Source organism: Dipodomys merriami, unplaced genomic scaffold (assembly GCF_024711535.1).
Source record: "Dipodomys merriami isolate MVZ:Mamm:240054 unplaced genomic scaffold, mDipMer1.0.p SCAF_102, whole genome shotgun sequence".
NCBI classification, from domain to species: Eukaryota; Metazoa; Chordata; class Mammalia; order Rodentia; family Heteromyidae; genus Dipodomys; species Dipodomys merriami.
The window spans coordinates 1699007-1723491 of NW_027202294.1; the positions used below are offsets into that span (position 1 = coordinate 1699007).

At 43.5% G+C, this 24485-nt stretch overlaps 1 protein-coding gene across 2 annotated transcripts in view; it reads right to left on the reverse strand.

Moving 5' to 3' along the window:
* Wbp1l (WW domain binding protein 1 like) overlaps positions 1-24485 on the reverse strand; it is a 70373-nt gene that overhangs the window by 40121 nt on the left and 5767 nt on the right. Inside the window, exon 1 of one of the 2 annotated variants that reach the window (XM_069994382.1) lies at positions 3922-4093. The exons of the other annotated variant lie outside the window; for it this stretch is intronic. Within the exon in view, the coding sequence (XP_069850483.1) occupies positions 3922-3948 (27 nt within the window). The 5' untranslated portion in view covers positions 3949-4093. Of the gene's footprint in view, positions 1-3921; positions 4094-24485 lie in introns of those variants that run through there. 2 annotated transcript variants of the gene reach the window in all.

Here is a 24485-nt window from a genome sequence, read left to right on the forward strand (position 1 = left end):
CCTGATCTGTTTGGAATGTTCCTGCCCAAGCTCAGATGTCTGGTAAACTCCTACTCTTCCTTCAAGACTAAGATCAGATATCACCTTTTCCAGAAAGCCTGCCATGCCCACCCCCAGCCCAGCATGATTTAGATGCTCCCTACCCTCTGCTGTCCTAGTCCCTGATCATTTCCTCTATGACAGTATTGGTGCACGGTCTTGTCATTATTTCCATGCCATTAAACTCTGGAGGCCAGCCTCTCCAAGTACAGCCAAAAACAATCTGGGTTAGAAACACCTGGAAATGAAATAATATACAGTGCTGGGCCCTAGGCCCAGAACTATAGAATCTACATTTATTTATTTTGGAGAAGTACTGGGGTTTGAACTCAAGGTCTAGTACTTAGGCAGGTATTCTGCCACTTGAGCTGTACCCCAAGTCTCTCCACTTTTTTTGTTTTAGTTATTTTTTTTAATAATTTCTTTTTTTTCGGGGGGGGGGGGAGGGTCAGTCGTGGGCCTTGAACTCTGGGCCTGAGTGCTGTATCTCAGTTCTTCAGCTCAAGGCAAGCACTCTACCACTTAAGCTACAGCGCCACAGTTTTTTTTTTTTTTTTTTTTGTCGGTCGTGGGGCTTGAACTCTGGGCCTGGGCGCTGTCCCTCAGCTCTTCAGCTCAAGGCGAGCGCTCTACCACTTGAGCTACAGCGCCACTTCTGGTTTTCTGGTGGTTTATTGGAGATAGGAGTCTCACGGTCTCTCCTGCCCGGGCTGGCTTTGAACCGCGATCCTCAGATCTCAGCCTCCTGGGTAGCTAGGATTACAGGCGTGAGCCACCAGCGCCCGGCTATAGCGCCACAGTTTTAAGTTATCTTTTGGATAGAGTCTTGTGAAATGCTTCCTCATCCCACCCCACCCCCTCCCCACCTAGGACTGATCTCAACCAGTAATCCTCCTACTTAGTGTTCCCCTACCTCTGCCCTCTGCTGCCAGTGTAGCTGGACTATAGGTACATACCACCACACATGCATTTTTGTCAAGATGAAGTCTTACTAACATGTTGCCTAGGCTGGCCTCCAACCAAGAGCTTCCCTAGCTCCACCTCCTAATGAGCTGGGGTTGCAGGTGTGTAGCACCATACCTACCCAGAATCTATGTGTTTTTTTTTTTGTTGTTGTTGTTTTCTTTTGGGGGGGGTGTTGTCAGTTGTGGGGCCTAAATTCTGGGACTGGGCACTGTCTCTCAGCTCTTTAGCTCAAGGCTAGTGTTCTACCACTTGAGCCACAGCACCACTTCCCACTTTTTCTGCTTATGTGGTACTGAGGAATTGAACCCAGAACCTCATGCATTCAAGGCAAGCACTCTACCACTGAGTCACCTTCCCAGCCCCCAGAATCTATGTTTTAATAGAACTGCACTAGCATATAAATTCCTTGGGAGTACAGGCTGTGTATCTTTGCATCTTTTGTGTAAGCCAGGCTCATTACCTGGTCAAAGTCTTCAGGCAGCAGCTACAGAGCCACAAGCCTGAAACTTCCACAAAGTAAAATACAAATAGCCCTACAAAGAGCAAGCACTATCTTATTCCCTACCAGGGCAGGCTGAAAGTCAGACAGTCCCATACAGGACATCCTATTTTATTCTCACAGATAGTGGCAATTCAGTCTACATACTGAGAATAACCCAGGATTTGGATTTAAAAACCTAAAAACTCCAACTGCCATTTCTCTAGCTAACTGAGCAATTTTGTGAAGGTAGTTAAATTTCTTTAAGCCTCTGCCTGCATCACTGTAAAAACAGGATTATATTGTATTACCAAATGTATGGGTTGTTATATGGATTAGGGAACACAAAATAGAATACACATATAAATACACAAATAAAAATACACATATTACACATAGTGAAAACCAATCATGTGAGTGCATGCGTGTATGTGTGTGTAATATTCTTTTTAAATATGATGATCAAGTAGTCTTTAGAAGGCCAGCTTTTACATTTACATGCCTCCAATGTAAGACATAGTTACAATGTCAGACACAAAACTGCTAGAAATATACAAAATTATATAAATGTAACACTCCAGATTTTTCTGGCAAGGTTTGAATCCTGAAAGCAGAAAGTAGGATGGGCCTTCAAGAGGCCTCTGGTTCAGCTTCCTGCTGGGAAACTATTCAGAAACCAGCCTAGAAATCTGCTGCTGCTCCTTTAAGACTCTCCTCAATAACCATCCAGAAACTCAGCTGAGGCTTTTAACTTGATATTTACCTACTACTTCGCTCTCTTGCTGGGCTGAGTGGGGGTTCTGGGATACAGGCCTCATATTCCCTCCACCTCAATATATGAGATGAATGGTATCTTGGTACAGTAACTCTGAGTCAGCTCACATGGTAGGCCACAGTGATAGATGCACAGCTCCCTGAGCTCTCTCCCACTGTCCTGAGCTCCTGCCCACCACACCATCCACCTCTGGAAAGGCACCTGTTCTGCAGCATTTAGTTACCCATATACTCGTGCAGTTGAACACCTTTTAGAAATGAATAAAAATAATCAAGAGCTGGAGTTTAGCTCAGTGGTAAAGCACTTGCTCAGCCTCTGAGAAAACAAAACAAAAATAACTAAATGCTTATTCTCTGCCAGTCAAGGTGCTAATATTTTACACACACTTTTTCATGTATACTCTTCAAGAAAGCATTAGTATCTCCATTTCAGAGATGACATTCATAGCCACGAGGCAGCCTGTCCAAGCAGGTTGCCCCTCTCCTGCTGAAGGATGCTTCACACATCCTATTTCCAATACTGGGCAGCATCCTCTCCAGGGCTTAGTCTGCCCACAGGTTAAAAAGGCCAGCTATTCTTGGGGGGGAAAGAGAATGTTTGTAGGGTTCTGCCTACAAACACTCAAGATGAATAAGGGCAGTAATGAAACGCTTGGGGCTTCGCAGAGATGCTTACTTCAGACAATCCAAAGAAGATCTGCTCACCTAGCACTTCCCTCAGTGAGTGTTTGCTGCTCAGCAAGCTTCTGATCTGAGTTCATCTGTGGTTCTTTCTCCCCTGAGCCAGGCAACCAGAGGGTGTACACTGCCCCTACTCCTCTTGCAGCCTGGATGCTGGTTACAGTTACACATTTCTATACAGACATGCCTCTTAGGACCAAAGTGGGGGTGGGGGTGTCCAGCTCTCAGAAGTGCCGGGACAAATAGTTGGCAACAGCTGTGTTCTTGCCGGAGAGCAGTTGGTCCCTTGCTACTGTTTGCTCATTCCACACTAGGTTACTGGCTATAATTTAGTGCTCTTATTTCAAACAGAGGACTGCAAAGCAAATCTCTGTCACAGGGGTCTAGTTAGTAAATATCTGTCACAAGGGTCTGCTTCCCTTATAAACCGGATCAATTCCACCCTCTGTCTCTCTGAAGTGTCCAGACTAACCCACAGCCACAGCTGAGATCAGATCATCTCACATGACCACATTTAAAAGGAAGAAAGTTGCAACAGCCTTTCCCTCCCTTCACAAGAACAGAACCCCCACCTCTACCCACTCTAGCCCCTTCAGAACCAGAAGACTGAAGAAATCTCTGCTAACTGGGCAATCAAAATGGAGAAAAGGGGTTTTAAGCAAGAAGTACATTGTCTCTCCCCATTCCTGGCCTCATCTGTTTGCCCCACAAAGCTGCACAGATAGTTTCATGTGTTTAATGAAAAGTCAGAACTGGATAACCATATAGCCAGCTCAGGGATGTAGGAGGTTAAGAATAATTTGGCCCTGGAGGTCAGGAGCAACAGAAGGCAAGGAGGGAAGACTGGACATTTCTGAAGGGCTTGTCATATTAGGACTAAGATACTTTCTAAAATACTCCCTCCACTCAAGGCAGTAGTACAATCAACAGCTCCCACCATTCTTCCCTTCCCCTGCCCAATCCACACAGAACCATTCAATTACCTGTCTAAGACCCAAAAGGAAAGGCATCCTGCAAGAGCATCGTTTTTGGAACAAAGGACTCTTAAAAATTAAGATCTTGGATGAATGTGGCCCCTGGTGGGCCCGCTGCTCAGTACTTCCAGTTAGCCAGCCTTCCGGAGCAAAGAAGAGAAAGTCCTGGGACCAAGCAGCCAGCTCCCTCCGCTCTCCACACTACTCCCCCTGCCTGGCTCTGACCCACCCCCACCTTCTCGTGACATATCTCAGACGTAGCAGAGCCGAAGCTGTCTGCCAAGGGGGAAATGACATCAGTTCAGGCACAGAAAAACTTCAGACAGCTGCTGTGAAATACTGAGGAGGACGTGCCGCACACCCATGATGCCGGCCAGACCCACCTAGAGCCTTCGCCTGCAACTGGCCCCGTGGGGGCTGCTGCCTGCTCCCATTAGTTTTCCAGCTCTGAGGAGATTGTGTGCACATAAATCAAGTTGGAAGCTGAAAAGAGTTACACTTCTCTGAATAAGGGCTGACAATATAGCTCCCAAGGTATTGTTTCTCTTCCTTGGGAAATGAAGCCCAGTGATTGTGAGATTCACAGAAACTTTCTACCCTCAACCCACGCCAGACTGGTGCTCAATGAACAACACAGCATATTAAACTGGCTGGCTGTCCCAACCATCTGTAGAAAAGGAAGAAAGTCAGGCGCAAAGAGGCACTTCTTCCTAGCTAAGGTAAGCACAGCTACCTTGTACACTGGTCTTTCAGGCTTTTGCTCTACAGGAGAGCTTCTGTTTCATAAACAAGCTGCATATGTACAGGTGCCAACGCCTTTCCTCACTTGCCTTACAAAAGGTACAACAAGTCCCACCACAGACTCCAAGTTGCCAGTAAAGCAGATCAGCTATATTTAAACCAACCTTTACTTTAGAAAAGTACACTCTTGGAAGTTTGTCCTGTTTTCCTTCCTGAAGTGCAGTTCATGAAGAAAAGGGTTATTTAACAGCAAGCTGTGCCTAAACTACAGAGGCCTTGGTGCCGACATCCTGATGTGATTTTCCTGGTCAGTGAACTCTTCTAGCTATAATCCCTGGAATAGCAGGTCACAGAAGCTCCCCTAGACCCAATTCATTATACCAAAGACAAAAGGTACATACATGCTGCTCGTGTTTCGATTTGCAGAAATCCCTCTTTTGCTCAAAGCTCGTGTTTCGATTTGCAGAAATCCTTCTTTTTTTTTTTTGTCAGTCATGGGACTTAACTCTGGGCTGGGCGCTGTCCTTCAGCTCTTCAGCTCAAGGCGAGCACTCTACTGCTTGAGCTACAGTGCCACTTCTGGTTTTCTAGTGGTTTATTGGAGATAGGAGTCTCACGGTCTTTCCTGCCCGGGCTGGCTTTGAACCTCCATTCTCACATCTCAGCCTCCTGAGTAGCTAGGATTACAGGCGTGAGCCACCGGCGCCCAGCAGAAATCCCTCTTTTTAAAACTGATTTTTAAATTATTTATTTATGGTGTCGAAGATCGAACTCAAGAGTTCTATTATACAGGGGCTGGGAAGGTGGCCCAGTGGTAGAGTGCTTGCCTTGCATGCATGAGGCCCTGGGTTCGATTCCTCAGCACCACATAAGCAAAAAGCCGGAAGTGGCACTGTGGCTCGAGTGGTAGAGCGCTAGCCTTGAGCTGAAGAGCTGAGGGACAGCGCCCAGGCCCAGAGTTCAGGCCCCACAACCGGACCCAAAAAAAAAAAAAAAAAAAAAGAGTTCTATTATACAAAGCAAAGGCTCTAGCACTAAGCTATAATCCCCAGCTCAGAAATAACTGGAGGATAAGTCTTCAGATGAACCTTGTTAACTTCAAAGCTTCTTTCTAATAACTTTTTTTTTTTTTTAATGCCAGTACTGGAGGCTTGAACTCAGGGCCTGAGTGCTGTCTTTCAGCTTTTTTGCTCAAGGTGGCACTCCACTTTTGGCTTCTTGATGATTAATTGGAGATAAGAGTCCCAGAGTTTCCTATTCAGGATGACTTGCTTCAAATTGCAATCCTCAGATCTCAACCTCTGAGTAACTAGGATTATAGCTGTGAGCCACAAGTGCTTGGCTTTCTAATAAATTCATAGACAACAAATTGATTGTATTTTCCATTACTCAAATAAGTATAGCTCATCTTTCTTTTTATTTTCTGAAATTATCCCTCAGTGGTATTTACTCAAAGCCTCCAGGACAGTGGCACTGTGCTGGACATGACTCATGTAAGTCAGAAATGACTCCTGCAAATTAGTATCTACCCAACCTAGGACAGTGAATTCACAGCACACAACACTTTTAGAGCACAGTGAGGTGCCAAAAGCATTTCTTGATCATTAGCATCCAGCCAGACACATAATAATGCTTGCTGCAGATCACCAGTGATGGTCAAGGTCACATCAACTTTTCTAGCAAGGAAACAATTTGTGCCAAGCCATTTCCTCTAGGCTCATGAAAGAATGGATCCCAGTCTCATTGCTACGGAGAAGATAAAAAGGCTGATACCTGCTTTTTGCAGGTTGGGGGACCAGGGAGCTATGCTTTAGCATTTTATTCTCAAGTCATGGTCACATAGTCTATTCCATTTCCTCACAAAATGCCAGGCAGACAAGACTGGAATCCACGGCATAGTGACCAGGGAAGAGCAAGGAGGCTGCTTTCAACACCCTCCTCTCATTTCTTCAGTTTCCTGGCAACCCCTGAGAACCAGAAAACACGTGCAGCTTGATTAAATTTGGCAGACAAACTGGAGGCAAGAATGTCCTCAGCCACTCCTGGGCAACTCTGCTCTGTACCAACCTAACAAGAAAGACCAGCACCTGCATTCTCCACGGAGAATGCCATGGAATAAGCAAACCCATTCATTCACTCCACACCCACTGAATACCCATAGCATGCCAGGTGCTTTTCTCAGCATTGGGGATACTGTCGTGACCAGAATATATCTCAAACCTTGCTTTGACAGACTAGAGAAGTAACCCACCTTTCTAAATAATATTCAGCAGTGGTGATTTCTGGAAGAAGTACAACTGCAACATTGTTAGTTTTTTTAACTGAGTAAAAATTCAGTCAAAATGATCAAAACTGCATCACAGACTTTCCTCTAATGAATTATCCTTTTATGGCTGCTACTTAAGACAGTATTTCTGATCAGCAATTGTCCGCCATTGTTTTACCTTCATACAAGATTACACATTTCTGAATGCAAGATAACATTAGGCCCCATGCATACCACCTAGCACATACCATACTCTGAAAAAGTGGTTGCTGACATTCTTCTGACTTATTCCTTGCTACTTGCTGACCTGCACTGATCACCAAGATTAAGGAAGGGTGAGGCAAATTTAGGTATTCCTAGGAATGTTAGTTCACTTTCTATTATGTCCTAGAAATGTCACCACAACCTAATGACAAAATAGTCAGCTTAAGAAGCAAGGTATGGGGGGGGGGGGGGAGGCTGGGAAGGGATGTGAAGGGTAAACAAAGGAGGAGGCTGCAATGCTTGGTAAAAAATGTATGCATTATCCTGCCCATGTAATTGTAACCCCTCTGTACAATATGTTCACAAATAAAATAAAATAAAATATAATAAAAAAAAAAGAAATGTACTCATTATCTTGCCCATGTAATTGTAACTCCTCTGTACGGTATTCTCACAATAAAAAATAAAACCACTTGAGCCTCAAAAACAAGAAGCAAGGTATCCCAGCCTCCCCCCCCCCATACCTTGCTTTATAAAAATAAATAAATAGAAGCAAAATGTCCATCAACTACTTCTGCCAGTTTGTGCTGAGGGGGATGTGTAAGTGATCTAGACTCATACATGAAACAAAATCTTCTTCAAATAATTTTAATCATCTGTCTGCCAGTGAAAAATAATGTCAATGCTGAATTTATCAACTTCAAAAGAAAAAAGGAAGTCCACTAAACAAGAATTATGCAGGATTGTGCTCAAAGTATCATAAGTTAGCTCACTCCTGTAATCCTAGCTACTCAGCAGGCTGAGATCTAAGGACAGTGGTTCAAAGCCAGCAAGTACAGCAAAGTCTATAAGATGCTCATCTCCAATTAAATCACAGAAAAAGTCTTGTCATTGAGTGTCCTTGAGCAAAAGGAACTCAGGGACAGCACCCAAGCCCACAGTTCATGCCTCAGGACTGGCCCAAAAAGAAAAAAAAAGTATTATAGGTTAACTCTATTGTTTATGGCCCCAAACAGTGTTAGAGGCATCTTTTCCTCAGACCCAGCCCCTCTTCCTCAGTTCAAAAAAAGCTCACAGACAGCATGGCTGAAAATGTCCCTCTTTGAAATCTGACTAACCCACTATGCAAGAAAACACACTATGCTGGGTGCCCGTGGCTCACAGCAGTAATCCTAGCTCCTCAGGAAGTTGAGATCTGAAGATCAGGTTCAAAGCCAGCCTAGGCAGGAAAGTCCATGAGACTCTTATCTCCAATTAACCACCAGAAAACCAGAAGTGGTACTGTGGTTCAAAGTGGTAGAGTGCCAGCACTGAGCGGAAAAGCTCAGGGACAGGGCCCAGGCCCTGAGTCCAAGCCCCATGAACAACAAGAAAAAAAAAAAGAAAGAAAGAAACACACTACAATAGCATACATGGAATTCACTTTTACCATAATGAATTTCAGTCTTTTGACATTTTTCTAGGCAGTCTATATACATTTAAAACATTTAAATTCTAGGATGGAGCAGAGAGATAGTCATTTCAATTTAGTCATGACCATGAGCTAGACTCTGTAAAACCCTATCTAGCCAACATCTCAATGCCACAGTCCCATGTTATAGAAAGATTACTCCTTTTCAGCTGCAGAAATTGAGGCATATGGAATTCATGTCACAAAGTCACACAGCTAGCAGGAGGAGAATAAGGATCTGAACAGTCTCTGGCTCCAAAGGTTCCTTCATTCATGTTGACAGAGTAAATTAGATATTAGGATACCAGCATTACAAACAAGGTAAAAAAACAAATGAGAGTCAGGCATATGCTAAGTGCTTTGGAATCCAATCTAGAATACTGTCACTTCTACTGCAGCTGGAAGAAGTGTTCTGGAGCATGGAATCATGGCTCTTGGGTCTCATTTTGTAGAGCAGAGTTCTGAGGTGAATACTTAGGAAGGCCCTAATGTTCTCACTGGTTCCCAAAACACAACAGATCCCACACAGGAAGTAAAGTGGAGACCTTCTAGGCCTTAGCTCTCAGATTCCATGAAGATCTGTTCCCACACCTAGTTCATCAGGCTCATTGAAGCACGAGGAGACAAGGGCTGAGGAAGGGGGGTATCTTACTTTGTGACCAAGGAATCTGAAGATAGAGGGTTTTGTCAGAACAGGACAGCAACTGCTAGGCTTCTAGGATAGAAGATAATCCCCAGGTCTAAAGCCCTCTTATTTCCAGAAGCTTTGAGTCAAGGCTGCTTTTGCGGCACAGAACATTTAAGATAAATCTTGTCTTATCTTCCTTAGGTTTGGCACAGACTCATTTAAATGCCTTTAGAGTTCTGGAGAGACCAAGAGAGACAGACAGACAGAGACAGACAGGCAAAAGTAAATACTCAAGACTTTAAACCAACATTACAGGGATTTAGTTGAGGGGCCTTTAGGTGACAAGTGTGAAGCTGCATCAATAAAAGGATCCTAAAGTAATTATTCTAGGGAATACCACGAGATGAATTTCAAAGCCAGACAAGATTTATAGAACCTTGCCAAGCAGAAATGTAAAGCACTACTCAGCTGCCAGAAACCAGGGATTTTAGCTTATCTATGTCCTGGGGCTGGACAAAAGAAGACATGCAACAGGCCTGCTCAGGCAAGAAACATATGCCTTTCCTGGTATCTGAGTAAGCAGGACAAGGAATTCTAAAGCCATGGGCTTATATTTCCTACAAGCTATCCATAAAAACCTATGGCTGCTTTCCTCCTGCTGAGTTTTTCTGGGAATATGGCTGGGCAAACAGCCATATTTGCTACACAATTCCAACAGATGTTGACATCTCATGTTCTGCAAATGAAAAACTTGAACTTCAGTGCAATTAGATAACACATACATAGATGCACACCCTAGACATCATGGAGCCAGCATTCTAGCTAGGCCTGTAGGCTTCAAAATGGCTTGAACACACATGGAGACAGTATTTTGAGATTAATTAGTGTATTTCCTCCTCATTTGTGACTTGATAGCCAGCAACTGTACTGTGGCAATGACAAAGATGTACTATTGGACAAACCAGTGTTGCTCTGGAAGGTTTATTTAGTATATGTGCTGCCAAAGCAAGCACAGGCTTTGTTTATTTTGGGAGAAAAGACAAGCACACACAGCAACAAACATAGAACTGCGTGATAAATGGGGCAGTGGGGTTGAAATAGAAGTGGAAACAGAAAATAAGTTCAAAGAAGGTATGGGACAAAATGGCCAAGAAGGTTTTATCAAGTGGCAGCCAGGACCACTATGTGCTAGTAGCTCACACCTGTAATCCTAGCTACTCAGAAAGCAGAGATCTGAAGATCACAGAGTCCGTGACACTTTTGCCAGTCTTGGAGCTTAAACTCAGGGCCTGAGCATGGTCCCTGAGCCTCTTTGTGCTCAAGGCTAGTGCTCTACGACTTGAACCACAGTGCTGATTCCAGCTTTTTCTGAGTAGTTTATTGGGGAAAAGAGTCTCACAGATTCTCCTGCCAGACTCTCAAACCACCATCCTCAGATCTCAGCCTCCTAAATAGCTAGGATTACAGACTTGAGCCACCAGCACCCAGCTTCATGTAACCCAACTATAATTAACCACCAGAAAACTGGAAGTAGAGCTATGGTTCAGAGTGGTAGAGTTGGGCTGGGAAGGTGGCTCAGTGGTAGAGTGCTGACCTTGTATGCATGAGGCCCTGGGTTGATTCCTCAGCACCACATAAGCAAAAAGAAAAAAGCCGGAAGTGGCGCTGTGGCTCTAGTGGTAAAGAGCTAGCCTTGAGCTGAAGAGCTGAGGGACAGTACCCAGGCCCAGAGTTCAGTCCCCACAACTGGACCCCCCCCCAAAAAAAAGTGGTAGAGTGCTAACCTTGAGCAGAAAAGCTTAAAGACAAGTCCCACACCCTGAGTTCAAGACTCACAACTGACAAAAGAAAAAAAAAAAAAAAAAAAGGAAGTGGCAGCCAGGCATGAAGTTAAAGGTTATTACATTAAAAGTATCAAGACCTGGGGGCTGGGAAGGTAGCTCAGTGGTAGAGCACTTGCCTTGCATGCTCGAGGCCCTGGGTTCGATTCCTCAGCACCATATAAGCAAAAAGAAAAAAAGCCGGAAGTGGCACTGTGGCTCAAGTGGTAGAGTGCTAGCCTTGAGCTGAAGAGCTGAGGGACAGCGCCCAGGCCCAGAGTTCAGGATCCACGACTGGACCCCCCCCCAAAAAAAAAAGCATCAAGACCCTTGCTGGGCAAGGGTGGTGGCTCACACCTGTAATCCTAGCTACTCAGGACGCTGAGATCTGAGGATCAAGCTTCAAAGCCAGCCCACGCAGGAAAGTCAGTGAGACTCTTACCTCCTATAAACTACTCAAAAGAGCCTGAAATGGTGCTGTAGCTCAAGTGGTAGATTGTTAGTCTTGAGCAGAAAGAAGCTCAGGAACATTGCCCTGGCCCTGAGTTCAAGCCCCAGGCTGGCTGGGGGGTGGGGGGGAAGAAAAATGCGAGTAAACGAGTTCTAGGCATAAAATAGTACAGCTCTAGTCTAGCTCCCATAAGTTCACTGAGGGGTGGGGGTAAAAAAGAGGGAGAGGAAGGGAAAGAGGGAGGAAGGGAGGAAAGGAAGAGAGGAGAAAGGAGAGAGGGAGAACAAGCAAGGAGAGAGAGGGAGGGAAGAAGGTAGGGAGGAAAAAAAGGAGGGAAGGATGGAGGGAGGGAAGAAAGGAGAGAAAGAAGAAAAACAAGGAAGAGAGAGCAAGCTACTAGAACTACTAGAGCAATATAGCCTTAGGCAAAAAAGAGCTCAGGGACAGCACCCAGGCCCCATGACCAACAACAACAACAACAAAAATTAGTTGGAGGTAGGATGTAGAGGCCCTATACATGAATGTATTTAATGAGTACCTTTGAGTAGCATTTCTTTTTTTTTTTTTTTTTTTGGTCAGTCATGGGCCTGAACTCTGGGCCTGGGTGCTGTACCTTAGCTCTTCAGGTCAAGACTAGCACTCTACCACTTGAGCCACAGTGCCACTTTCGGCTTTTTCTGCTTATGTGCTACTTAGGAATTGAACCCAGGGCCTCATGCATGCAAGGCAAGCACTCTACCACTGAGCCACCTTCCCAGCCCTAGCATAGCTTTCTTATGTGTAAAAAGATTAAGTAGTACCATGAATATCATCATAGGAATGTCAATTTCACCAAGTATCATAGGCTCTCATTTTGCTGCTTTGATTAATACTTACTAAAAGAGAGTAAATTCTGGAGAGTTTTTGTTCTACTGCAGGTATTAGAGGAGGTAGAGGAAAGAAAGTCCTGTCAAGGCTATAGCTTCCAGTCTTTTAAAGAAATAGGAAAGGAAGAAGTCACAGAAACCTAAATGGATTTATAATAGCTTCTTGGAAGTTTCTACCTCTTGCTTCTCCCTAACAAGAAAGATTACCTTCAGGTCAGAGCATTAACTGACCCTTTCCAGTGAGTCCAGGGGGCCCTGGAGCTCATGCTCATAGAGGGCTGTCTCCAGCCTAATAGGCTCTTTCAGCCTCTGTAACTTGAGCTTCAAGTACAAAACAGCCTTGCTTATTTTTAAACCAAAATGCTGTTTGTTTTCCTATCATGTACACAGTTCAATCCCAACCAAAATATCTAGTAGCCAAAAATTACATGGAAAAAAGCATATAGCTCAGAGCCATCAATCCCCCAATGCATTGCATATTCCTATACTAGAGACTGGAAAGAGTTCTGGAACCTGAAGTTCTTCCTAGCTAAGAAGGCTTAGAGCTGCGGCTCTCAATTCAAGCCAGCCAAAGCAGACAAACCTGAAAGATTTTTTTTTTTGGGGGGGGTGGGGTGGGTCCAGTCATGGGGCCTGAACTCTGGGCCTGGGCACTGTCCCTGAGCTCTTCAGCTCAAGGCTAGCACTCCACCACTTGAGCCACAGCGCCACTTCCGGCTTTTTTCTTTTTTCTTTTTTTTTTTTGTCGGTCGTGGGGCTTGAACTCTGGGCCTGGGCGCTGTCCCTCAGCTCTTCAGCTCAAGGCAAGCGCTCTACCACTTGAGCTACAGCGCCACTTCCGGTTTTCTGGTGGTTTATTGGAGATAGGAGTCTCACGGTCTCTCCTGCCCGGGCTGGCTTTGAACCGCGATCCTCAGATCTCAGCCTCCTGAGTAGCTAGGATTACAGGCATGAGCCACCAGCGCCCGGCTCTGGCTTTTCTCTTATGTGGTGCTGAGGAATCGAACCCAGGGCCTCGAGCATGCAAGCCAAGTGCTCTACCACTGAGCCACCTTCCCAGCCCCCTGAAAGATTTTTTATCTCCAGTTAGCCAGCAAAAAGCCAGAAGTAGAGCTGTGGCTTAAGTGATAGAGCCCCAGCCTTGAACACAAAAGCTCAGAGAGAGGCCCCAGGCGCTGAGTTCATGCCCCAAGACTAGCACAAAAAAAAAAAAAAAAAAAAAAAGGAAGAAAACAAAGTTAAATACCTAACTATTAAATACCTAACTGTTGGTGTAGGGGACATTTTCTGAGCCAACAGAACCTGATAAATAGCTACAAGCTCAAAAGAGCACCTGAATATTATGCTAAACTCAAGCTCTGTTGAAGGAATTAGAAACCCTCTAAGAGTTTCATTATGCTGTGTGCTTCTCTAATTTCTCAGCTGAGAAATTTTAAGTACCTAAATAACCATCTCAAAGGCAAAGTTCCTTTTCTCAAGGTAGAGTCAGAACATGATCTAATTCCCTAGTTTTTTGATTATGGGGATAGGATGAAGCTACTCTGGCTTTGTTCCCTACTGACCCAATAACTCCATTAGTAACACCTAGAAGCTGCCTTTTTTGCATAAAGGATTGTGAAATTTAATAAGGTTTAGCTGGAAGCACAGCTCATGGCACCATGCCTCCTTCATTTCCTGGACCTTACGCAAATTAAATAGTACATCCTCCCTCCTTCAGCTAGTTAGTACAAATCTATTCCAGGTCTAAGATTTCATGGTCAAAAATGCCAGAAGAAAACATTAAGACAATTAGTCTTTCACACAGGTTTTAAGGGATGAGGAAACTTCTGACACAATGTCTGTTCACAACCAAATCAAATGCCCAAAGGTGGTGAACCAGACAGAATAGCACACCATAAGCAGGGATGTTAAGCCTTTTGTCAAAAAACACCCAACCACAGCTACACCTGAACTCTGTAGGAGTGAAGCAATCTGTCATAACAGGGAGGAAACCACCTTCATTGGGTGGTGCGACTCACGTGAAAAGCAGCAAAGTAAAAGAGGAGTGGTTGGAGACAGGCTTCCCCCAAAGCTTAGGGAAAAAGTGCTAACAGTACCTTTGGGAAATGCACACCAACGAAGGAAGAGAGCACAAAGTCACAGTCTAACCCTAAAACAAATTTAGCAAGAGCCAGGATCACTGCACTTACAACCAAGGTTCTTCCTTGACAGTCTAGAGAAACAAAAGCTTTGCAAAGTCTTTCACTGAACCCAAAACTCTAGAAGGGAAGAACCACCATGAGACACAAAAATCACCATTCTTATCCTTACTGAGACCTCAAGGTTTTTGTCTTAAGGAAGCTCAGAAAACTGCCAAGAAATACAGTGACAGAACTCAGTGAAGGGGCTGGGAAGGTGGCTCAGTGGTAGAGTGCTTGCCTTGCATGCATGAGGCCCTAGGTTTGATTCCTCAGCACCACATAAGCAGAAAAAGTTGGAAGTGGTGCTGTGGCTCAAGTGGTAGGGCGCTACTTTGAGCTGAAGAGCTGAGGGACAGTGCTCAGGCCCAGAGTTCAGGCCCCATGACCGACAAAAAAAAAAAAAAAACACTCAGTGAAGTCTGAGCTTAAAGTTTATAGACTATTTTGATATCCATTTACTTGCTTCTTATATCAGCTGGTAACTGGGGAGACTAATATTGCCAAAGAGGTACAACAAAGGTCTGAAAATGCCTGGGACTTTGGACTAGACTTTCTGGGATTGATGGAAGGGAGGTCCCCATATGAGTTTACAATGAGTGATGCCTAATGAAAGATATTTTTCTTTTTGCCAGTCCTATGGCTTGAACTTAGGGCCTGGGCACTGTCCCGGAGCCTCTCTTGCTCAAGGCTAGCACTCTACCACTAGAGCCACAGTGCCATTTCAAGCTTTTTCTGTTAATGTGGTACTGAGGAATCAAACCCAGGGCTTCATGCATGCTAGGAAAGCACTCTACCACTAAGCCACATTCTCAGCCCTGAAAGATTTTTCCTTAAACTAAACTTTGTCAGAACTCTGACATTCATTCTAGATCTGGCATGCTGTCACCCAAACTCATGACCCAAGGCCAGCTAACCACTCCACGTTTCCTTACTTTTACCAACACTGTCTAGAGAAGGCCCCATAGCCAGCCAGTTCTCCCCATAGAATCACACACATATGCTAACAGACCTCTAAAGAGGGTGGAGTTAAAAAGCCTGTTTGTTTGACCACGCATACCTAACAGCACAGACCTGTTCCTGAACATTTGTTCACAGCAGCATCTCTCTAGTGTCTTTCAGCCTCCAAATTCTATTTCATCTGTTCTAGTTGAATAGTGCTGCTCAAATGTTGTGAAATGCCCAATATTGTTCCTTAGGAGTAGGCACTGTTAGCCAGGCACAGGACAGGGAAACATGGCTTGCTACCCCTAGACAGCTAAAGGAGGATGGGAGTTGCTAAAGGAGAAGATACACTGATGGGTCTCTTCATTTTCCCACATTTTCTGAACATCTGTACAATCCCAAGAGGAGAATTTTTCCAAATATTCTCTCTACCATAGCAATTGAGGTCAAAAGTCCAAAGTTAATCTTTCACTTAGCAAGTTGAAAATTGATACATGGGCCAAAGAAAATGACAAAGCCAGGTGCCAGTGGCTCACACCTGTAATCCTAGCTATTCAGGAGGCTGAGATCTGAGGATCACTGAGGAGTATAGTCAGCCTGAGCAATAGACCTGTGAGACTCTTATCTCTAATTAACCAGAAAAAAAAGCCAGAAGCAGAGCCATGGCTCCAGTGGTAGAGCACTGACTTCGAGAAAAAAAAAGCCAAGTGAGAGTGTACGGCACAGAATTCAAGCTCTAGCACCTGTACACATGCGTGCGCATATGCACACACTATGCACACACTCAATACACACACACACACACACACACACACACACACACACACACACACACACACACACACACCACAATGAAAAAAATAGATTAATTGGACTTTACAAAGGAGAGTAAGGGAAATTTTTGTTTGGGTTTTTGTTGTTGTTGTTCTACTGTATTTTTTTTTTGTCTTTTCTTTTTTGGTACTGGGGATCAAACCCAGGACATTGCACTTGCTAGGCAAGTGCTTTGCCACTGAGCTACATCCCAGTAGAACATATTTGTAGTTTATATGTCCAGTAAGAGACTACTATAGATTTTTTGGCATATGCATGTTTCTGCAGGAGATCTCAGACTTCTCTGGCCACATGTGCCTCTTAGAAATAGAAGGGAGCAGGGCTGGGAAGGTGGCTCAGTGATAGAGCGCTTGCCTTGCATGCATGAGGCCCTGGGTTCGATTCCTCAGCACCACATAAGCAGAAAAAGCCAGAAGTGGGTGCTGTGGCTCAAGTGGTAGAGCACTAGCCTTGAGCTGAAGAGCTGAGGGACAGACCCCAGGCCCAGAGTTCAAGCCCCAGGACCAACAACAACAACAACAAAAAGAAACAGAAGGGAGGGAGGATTGAGGAAAGAACCATCTTGTCTAATATGAAAACTGAGTCACATACCTTTTGGACGAGGAATTAGCCAAAAGAGAATCTTCTTCCTCCACTAGAACCAAATCTTGGGTCAAGGCTTCCTCAAAGGTCAGACACTATTCTATTTTATAAACATTGTATTTAACCAAAATAACCCTAAGCTAGAAGTTAGTCTCCCCACTTTACAGTTGAGGAAGCTGAATTAACGAACTAGTTCAAGGGTATATGGGTAGCAAGGGCCCACCGGGCTTCAGATGCAGTCAGACTTCTGAACTTGTCCTCTTAGCAATGCCACTTTCAACTGTCCCTACTTCGGTATGACCACATAGAAGGGCACTGGTCAGGCCCACAGACTTAGTGTGACATACAGTAATTGGACCTAAATCCCACATCAACTCTGACATCTTCCAAGGGACCATTTCCTTAACACCTGGATGGGCACATCGAGCCTTCAACTACATGTTTGCTGTCCTTAGGTGAACCCCTCTCCTGGTTCCCTGCAATTCTGAATTGCAGACAGGAAGGAAACTGGAGCTAAGTAAACAAGACACCAATAGGCTCTTTTGAGGAAGCAGACTGAAATATTCCCAAGGTGCAAGTATTGAGTCAGAAAGCCCATCTTCAAGGGTAAATGGGGGAGGGAGGCAGGTGAAGAAGTAGAGGGTATATGGTGGGGGGAGACCTTGTATAACCAATAGATGGGAATATAAATGAACACAAACACTCTGAAGAGCAAGTTGGCATGATCTACCCCAACTTTTAAATGTGCCTACCCCTATAAAACTATAATCCACAACTGCATGTCCAGGAACCTAACATACTATAGAATGAAATAAGACACATACTCATCAAACATTGTGTACTTCATTTCAGCAAAAGCTTGGCTACAACAAATGTTCATCTATGGGAGAGTGATTAAATAAATCATGATACAAAGCAACAAGATAAGGCCGGTAGTAGTAGCCAGACATGGTAGCTCAGAGCTATAATCCCAGCATTCAGGAGGCAGTGGAGGAAGGTTTTGAGTCTAAAGATAGCCTGGACCACATAATGAACTACAACAACAACAAAAAAAAAAAAAAAAAAATCAGAAGTGAGGGGGAAAGAAGAACCAAGACATCCAGATCATTTTCATTTTCAGTATATTGTTCAGCCCAAAGAGATTCATGTTATAAAATACAACACAGCCAGGTGTCAATGGCTTTTGCCTGTAATCCTAGCCAGTCTGGGTAGGAAAGTCCTTGGCTGGGGATGGGGGGGGGGGGGGAGCGCGCCAGAAGGGAGGCACAGGGTGGGAGACACGGGACAGGACAAGACCATATAAATTATCCTTTTTCTTTTTCTTTTTTTGAAGTAGATTATCTCTCTATAGCCCAAGCTAGCCTTGAATTCACAATCCTAATATCTTGGCCTCCTGAATGCCAGAATTATAGGCATATGTCACCATAACTAACTAATTTAACCCATTTGTGCTTTAAAAACAGAGAAAATAAAGAACCCTAAATATACCAGTAATTGTGTGTATGTATATATGTGAGTTATTTATATACATATAAATTTTATTAGTGTATCTATAAAATGTGGCATAAGTATAAAAACCACTCAAATGGATACATCAAACCATGAACCTTCACTTTTTACTTTAAATCTTTTTTGAGATTTTTTTTATTTTGGGTTGGTGTTTTTGTTTTGTATTGTTTTGTTTGCCAGTCCTAGGGCTTGAACTCTGGGCATGGACAATGTCCTTGAGCTTCTTTTACTCAAGACTAGTGTTCTACCACTTGAGCCACAGTGCCACTTTCTGATTTTTCTGAGTAGTTTATTGGAGATGAGTTTCATGGAAAAAAAGAAAAAGAAAAAGAAAACTTTCATGGAGTTTCCTGCCCAGGCTGGCTTCAAACTGCAATCCTCATATCTTAGTTTCCTGAGTAGCTAGGATTACAGACATGAGCCATCGGTGCCCAGCAGATTTCTGTATCATCTAGCATTGTTTTGAGCATATATTACTTTGTGTAATCAAAAACTAATATAGGGGCGGGGAATGGAGCTGAGTGGTACAGTGCCTGCCTAGCATGCATGAAGCCCTGCGTTCGATTCCTCAGTACCACATAAACAGAAAAAGATGGAAAGGGTAATGTGGCTCAAATGGTAGACTGCTAGCCTTGAGCAAGAGAGGCTCAGGGACAGTGCCCATGCCCTGAGTTCAAGCCCCAGAACTGGCACCAAAAAAAACCCAAAAAACAAAAAACAAAAACTAATATAAAGAAGGTTATGGCTCAAGTGGCAGACTACTTGCCGAGTCTGTTCTTGATGAGCATGTGTGAGGCCCTAGTTGGGAGGATAGGAAACCTGATGTAAAAGATAAAAGATATCTTAAAGCACAGAGGAAAGCACAATCAGCTCTAGGGATGATAGCTGACAAAAACCCTAGTGGACCTTGTACTAAAGCAGATTGGACCAGGTTTTCTGCTTCCACTCCCTGTAAATAGCAAAAGGACTTTCAAATTTAAAGATAAATCACCTAAGGAAAAAGAAAGCAATTATATTCACACTATTCAATTCTATATTCAAGTCCCAAGGAGCTACATTATTCCAACATTCCAGTTCGAAGGCCAAATATGAACTTCCAGTCTCAAGTGAACCACTAAAAAGAGAAAAATATTTAGATATGGTCAATAAATTAAGCTGCAGAGTTTTTGTTGTTGTTTCTGTGTTTGGTGAAACTGCTGAGTGGAATTTTAAATAAGGAAGATGAATTAGGAGATAGCAAACCAAGAAGTGGTGTGTAGAATTTTGAAAACGATTAATATTTTACCCTCCCTGAACATGCATACATGTCTGATCTGAAAGAATATGTAATAAAAGAGTGTTACAGGCCCAGCACTGGTGGCTCATGTCTGTAATCCTAGCTACTCACGAGGTTGAAATCTAAAGATTGTAGTTCAAAGCCAGCCCAAACAGAAAAAGTCCCCATGAGACTTTTATCTCCAATTAATCACTCAAAAACTGGAAGTGGCATTGTGACTCAAAGTGGCACAACACTAGCCCTGAGCAAAAGAGCTCAAGGACCTTGAGCTTGGGTTCAAGCCCCACAATCGGAAAAAAAAAAAGAAGTGTTACAACATAAGATTCTTGCTATTAAAAAATAAAAATAGACATGCTTTTGCAATTTCATTCTAGGATCCACCCTTCAAAGCCACAATTATTCTTGCAACATCTTGTATTTGTTTTCACCTCTTCCAAAAGAAGTTTAAAGTTAAATTCTTCAAAACACCTCTGAGATCTTAAATCAAACTTAGCCTTAGCATTGTAAAGATGATTGTTGCAGGAACAAAAGATACTCAGCTTACTTGTTTCTTCATAGGGAGAATGGAAAGAAGAAAACCAAAAGTAAACAACAGAGCAGAGCTATGGGAATGTGAGTAAGCCTGAATATCCCAGAAACCCACTCTGTGCAAGACTGATGATCAGAAGTCTGAGAGGGTGACCTACTTTAATTCCCACATTAGGAAAAATTGGATCAACAAGCCACAGACTCCAGTAGGATGAGATTAGTTTCCCCTTCCTTGACCTCCCAGATTGCAATATTCTGGATTACTTGTTTGTTTGTGGTTTTCACATCCCATGCAGAGACCAGGCTGTGTTCCACCTAGTGGTACTCAAAAGCATGACAGGGATGTGCCCATAGGCTAGCCCCTAACCCAGTGTATGCCACAGAGTAAACAAGTCCAAGACCTGTCATTACTGCTACCTGTTGCTACCTGTTCTTGGACATGCCAATAATCACAAGATCAAGGGCACCAGTGGTATCCATTACTGGGAGTCAGGCAAGGAATGTACCCAAGTACTAACTGTATTTAATAGATTCTGTACAAACTAGCTCCTGTTGGCCCCTCAAGTGTTAGTCCTAAGAATTGGAACAGGCAAGGGAGAGGCCCTCTCCAGGTATAGATGGCCAGGTATTCAAAAAAACAGTGGGAATTTTGAATCCAAAACCATTCGAGATACTCAACATCTATAAAGGCTTGCCAGCTGATGCCAAACACCCACTGATAAATTTCAGTTCATGCTGGAGGCCTGAAAGGGGGCTCTCCTTTAGCTAAGCTGTTCTCCTGAGTCCAGAACATTTGTCTTCCCTTGTGGCAGAATTTGAGAACACACAATGATTTGCACAGTATTCATGAGAACAAACCAGTGTTCCTAGGGCCAAAAATGAGCATAGAACTAAGGCTTGGAAAGGGGAAAGGAAAAAGTTCTAAGAAGATGACTCAGTTCAGATTGGTTATGGGACCACTGGCCATCAAGCTTTCACTGGGGTGGAAACAAATTCTATTCTAAAACCAGAAGGACAGATCAAAGTGAGGGAAAAAAAAAAAAAAAAAACAGTTAAAGATGGGGTGAATACAGCACACACAGGCCCTGGTTCATCTCCAACCCTGCAAAACACTAACAAACACAAGGGTAATAAAAGAGGCTCACCTGTTCACTGAATCACAGAATCACTGACCAAAGAGCACTTTTTTTCAAAATATTTGATATTAGCTGACAGAGTTGACTGGTAAGGCACAACACATCACTGAAATTTCAGCATATTAAAGATTTAAACTGTCCCACCTTAAACTTGGAGTTAGAGGTTCTTTCATGTGATTCCCAATGCTATTCTCTTGGTGAGAAGTCTGACCTCAAACTGCAATAGTGAGGAGCTGGTAAGGAATGGGCGAAGACTGCTAACCCAGGACTTCACATCTGCACCAGGTGGACATTTTGAGCCAGACGACTCTGTTGAGAGAGGCTGACAAGAGTGTGGATGTGTAGCAACATGGCTGGCCTGCACCCACTAGATGCCAGTAGCACTCTCATGTTGCCACAGCTAAAAATGTCCCCAAACATTTGGAGACTGTCTAAACACATAGCTTCACCATGGAAAGTGGTCTATACAGCTAAAAGATCATAAAAATAACCTGAACCCATAAGCAGAACAGAATCTATCAGGTTAAACTCCTGAGATCTGACTTTTAACTTAGTTTGGTTGGGAACTGACATTAACGTGCCAACCACCATGCATTATGAGGACCAGTAACAGTGATAATCATTATACTCATTAAACAGATTCCAGGAGTGTTACATGTCTCTTTTCCTCACCACAACTCCATATGATGCATGCTAGTATTCTCATTTGATAGAGAAGGAACACAAAGATAAGTAACTTTCTTAAGGACAATATCAGATTTTTAAGTGGTCTGGCCCCACAGCTCATGATCTTAACACTGTTACACAACACCACACTCCACACTAGAAAGCTATTAGATCAGTGTGTCCATTATGTAGTTACAAATACCTGTTTAATTCTATTTAATTATTTAGTTAACATACCACTCTGGAAAAGTCTGGCAGTTCCTCAAAAAGCTACACACAGAATTACCATTTGACTCAGCAATTTCCATTAGGGTATACCCAGGAGAATTGAAAACATATGTCTATACCAATATAGCAGCATTATTCCTAAGAGCCAACAGTAGAAACACCACAAATAACCATCAACTGACAAACAGATAAATAAAATATGGTGTATATATATTCATAGTATAAATACAAAAAAGGAATTGGCCACAAAAAAGGAATGTACTGATACATCCCACAACATGGATAAGTCAGGGCTGGGAATGTGGCTTAGTGGTACAGTGCTTGCCTAGCATGCATGAAGCCCTGGTTCAGTTCCTCAGTACCACATAAACAGAAAAAGCCAAAAGTGGCGTTATGACTTAAGTGGTAGAGCACTACACTGGAGCAAAAAGAAGCTCAGAAACAGTGCCCAGGTCCCGTGTTCAAGCCCCAAGACTAGCAAGACAAAAATTTAAAAACACACGAATAAATCATTAAATATTATATATGCAAAAGTCAATCATGAAAGACCATAAAGCATATTATTTCATTTATATGAAATGTCCAGAATAGGCAAATCCATAGAAACAGAGTAGATTAGTGGCTACCAAGGGTTGGTGTTAGAGGGAATAGAATAGAGATCAATTAAACTATGGGCTTTCTTTTAGGAGTAATGAAATGTAAAATTAGATAATACTAATGCCAACATGATTCTGTGATATTATAAAAGAAGCAACTTATATAGTCTTTAAAAGGAAGACTGTTTGGCATGTAAATAATACCATATTAAAGTCATAAAAATTAGATAATTAAAAATTCAGCCAGGCGCCGGGGCTCATGCCTGTAATCTTAGCTACTCGGAGACTAAGATCTGAGGATCATAGTTCAAAGCCAGCCCAGGCAGGAAAGTCCATGAGACCTTTATCTCCAATTAACCACCTGAACACTGGAAGTGGCGCTGTGGCTCAAGTGGTAGAGGACTCGCCTTGAGCTGAAGAGCTCAGGGGCAGCACACAGGCCCAAAGTTCAAGCCCCACACTAACAAAAAAAAAAAATTCAGTTTTACTGGGTGCTGGTGGCTCATGTCTATATCCCTAGTTACTTAGGAGGCTGAGATTTGACAGTCCCAAGTAGACTAACCAGCAAAAAGCCAGAGGCAGAGGTGTGGCTCGAGTGGTAAAGCACCAGCCTTGGGATTGGGGGAGACTGTTTCTCTCATATCCTAGCCATAGTTCAAGTGGTATAGGCAGCATAGACAGGGGTCACTACCAGCATCACAGCAAGTGCTATTGCACAGCACTGCAGTAAGCAATAGATAAAAAGCCTCTCATGGGCTGGGAAGGTTGCTTAGTGGTAGAGTGCTTGCCTAGCCTGCATGAAGCCCTGAGTTCGATTCCTCAGTACCACATACATAGGGGGGGGAAAAGTGAATGAAAGAAATAAAATTAAAAGAGAAAACATTATTTTTTTTAAAAAGGGCTGGGAAGGTGGCTCAATGGTAGAGGGCTTGCCTTGCATGCCTGAGGCCCTGGGTTCGATTCCTCAGCACCACATAAGCAGAAAAGAAAAAAGGCCAGAAGTGGCACTGTGGCTCAAGTGGTAGAGCGCTAGCCTTGAGCTGAAGAGCTGGGACAGCGCCCAGGCCCAGAGTTCAGGCCCCATGACCCGACCCAAAAAAAAAAAAAAGAAAATGGTGACGCCTTGGTACCACACCTCAATAATAATAATTTTTTTAAAAAGCCTCTCACCAGCTGACCACAGCCTCCCTTTCAAAGCTCACCTTACTTTCTCATTCCACCACACACTCCCACACTCAAAGCTTCTACCACCAACTGTGTTACTTCCCTACAGCCTCCCCTTCTTGGCCTGTGGATATCCTCATGCATCCATACCATATCTGTCCTTCCTACAGAATGACCATACCCTTGAGGTCAGGAATGCTATATGCACTAAAGCCTAGTAATAGCTTACTGGACTTCAGTAAATCTATATCCTTTAAATTCCAAACTCAAGGTGCTGATTTTTAGATACTCACTAAGGAAATGAGGTAATGGGGATAGGTTCTGGAAGCCTTATACCCCACTATTTTGCAAGAAGAAATGATGGTGATTGCCCTGAAATTCTTCTTGGAAGAAAATATGCTTATAATCCCACATAAGGGGCTACACAGTAAGACCTTGTCTCAAAAAAAATTAAGGCAGGGGCTGGGAAGGTAGCTCAGTAGTAGAGCGCTTGCCTTGCATGCCTG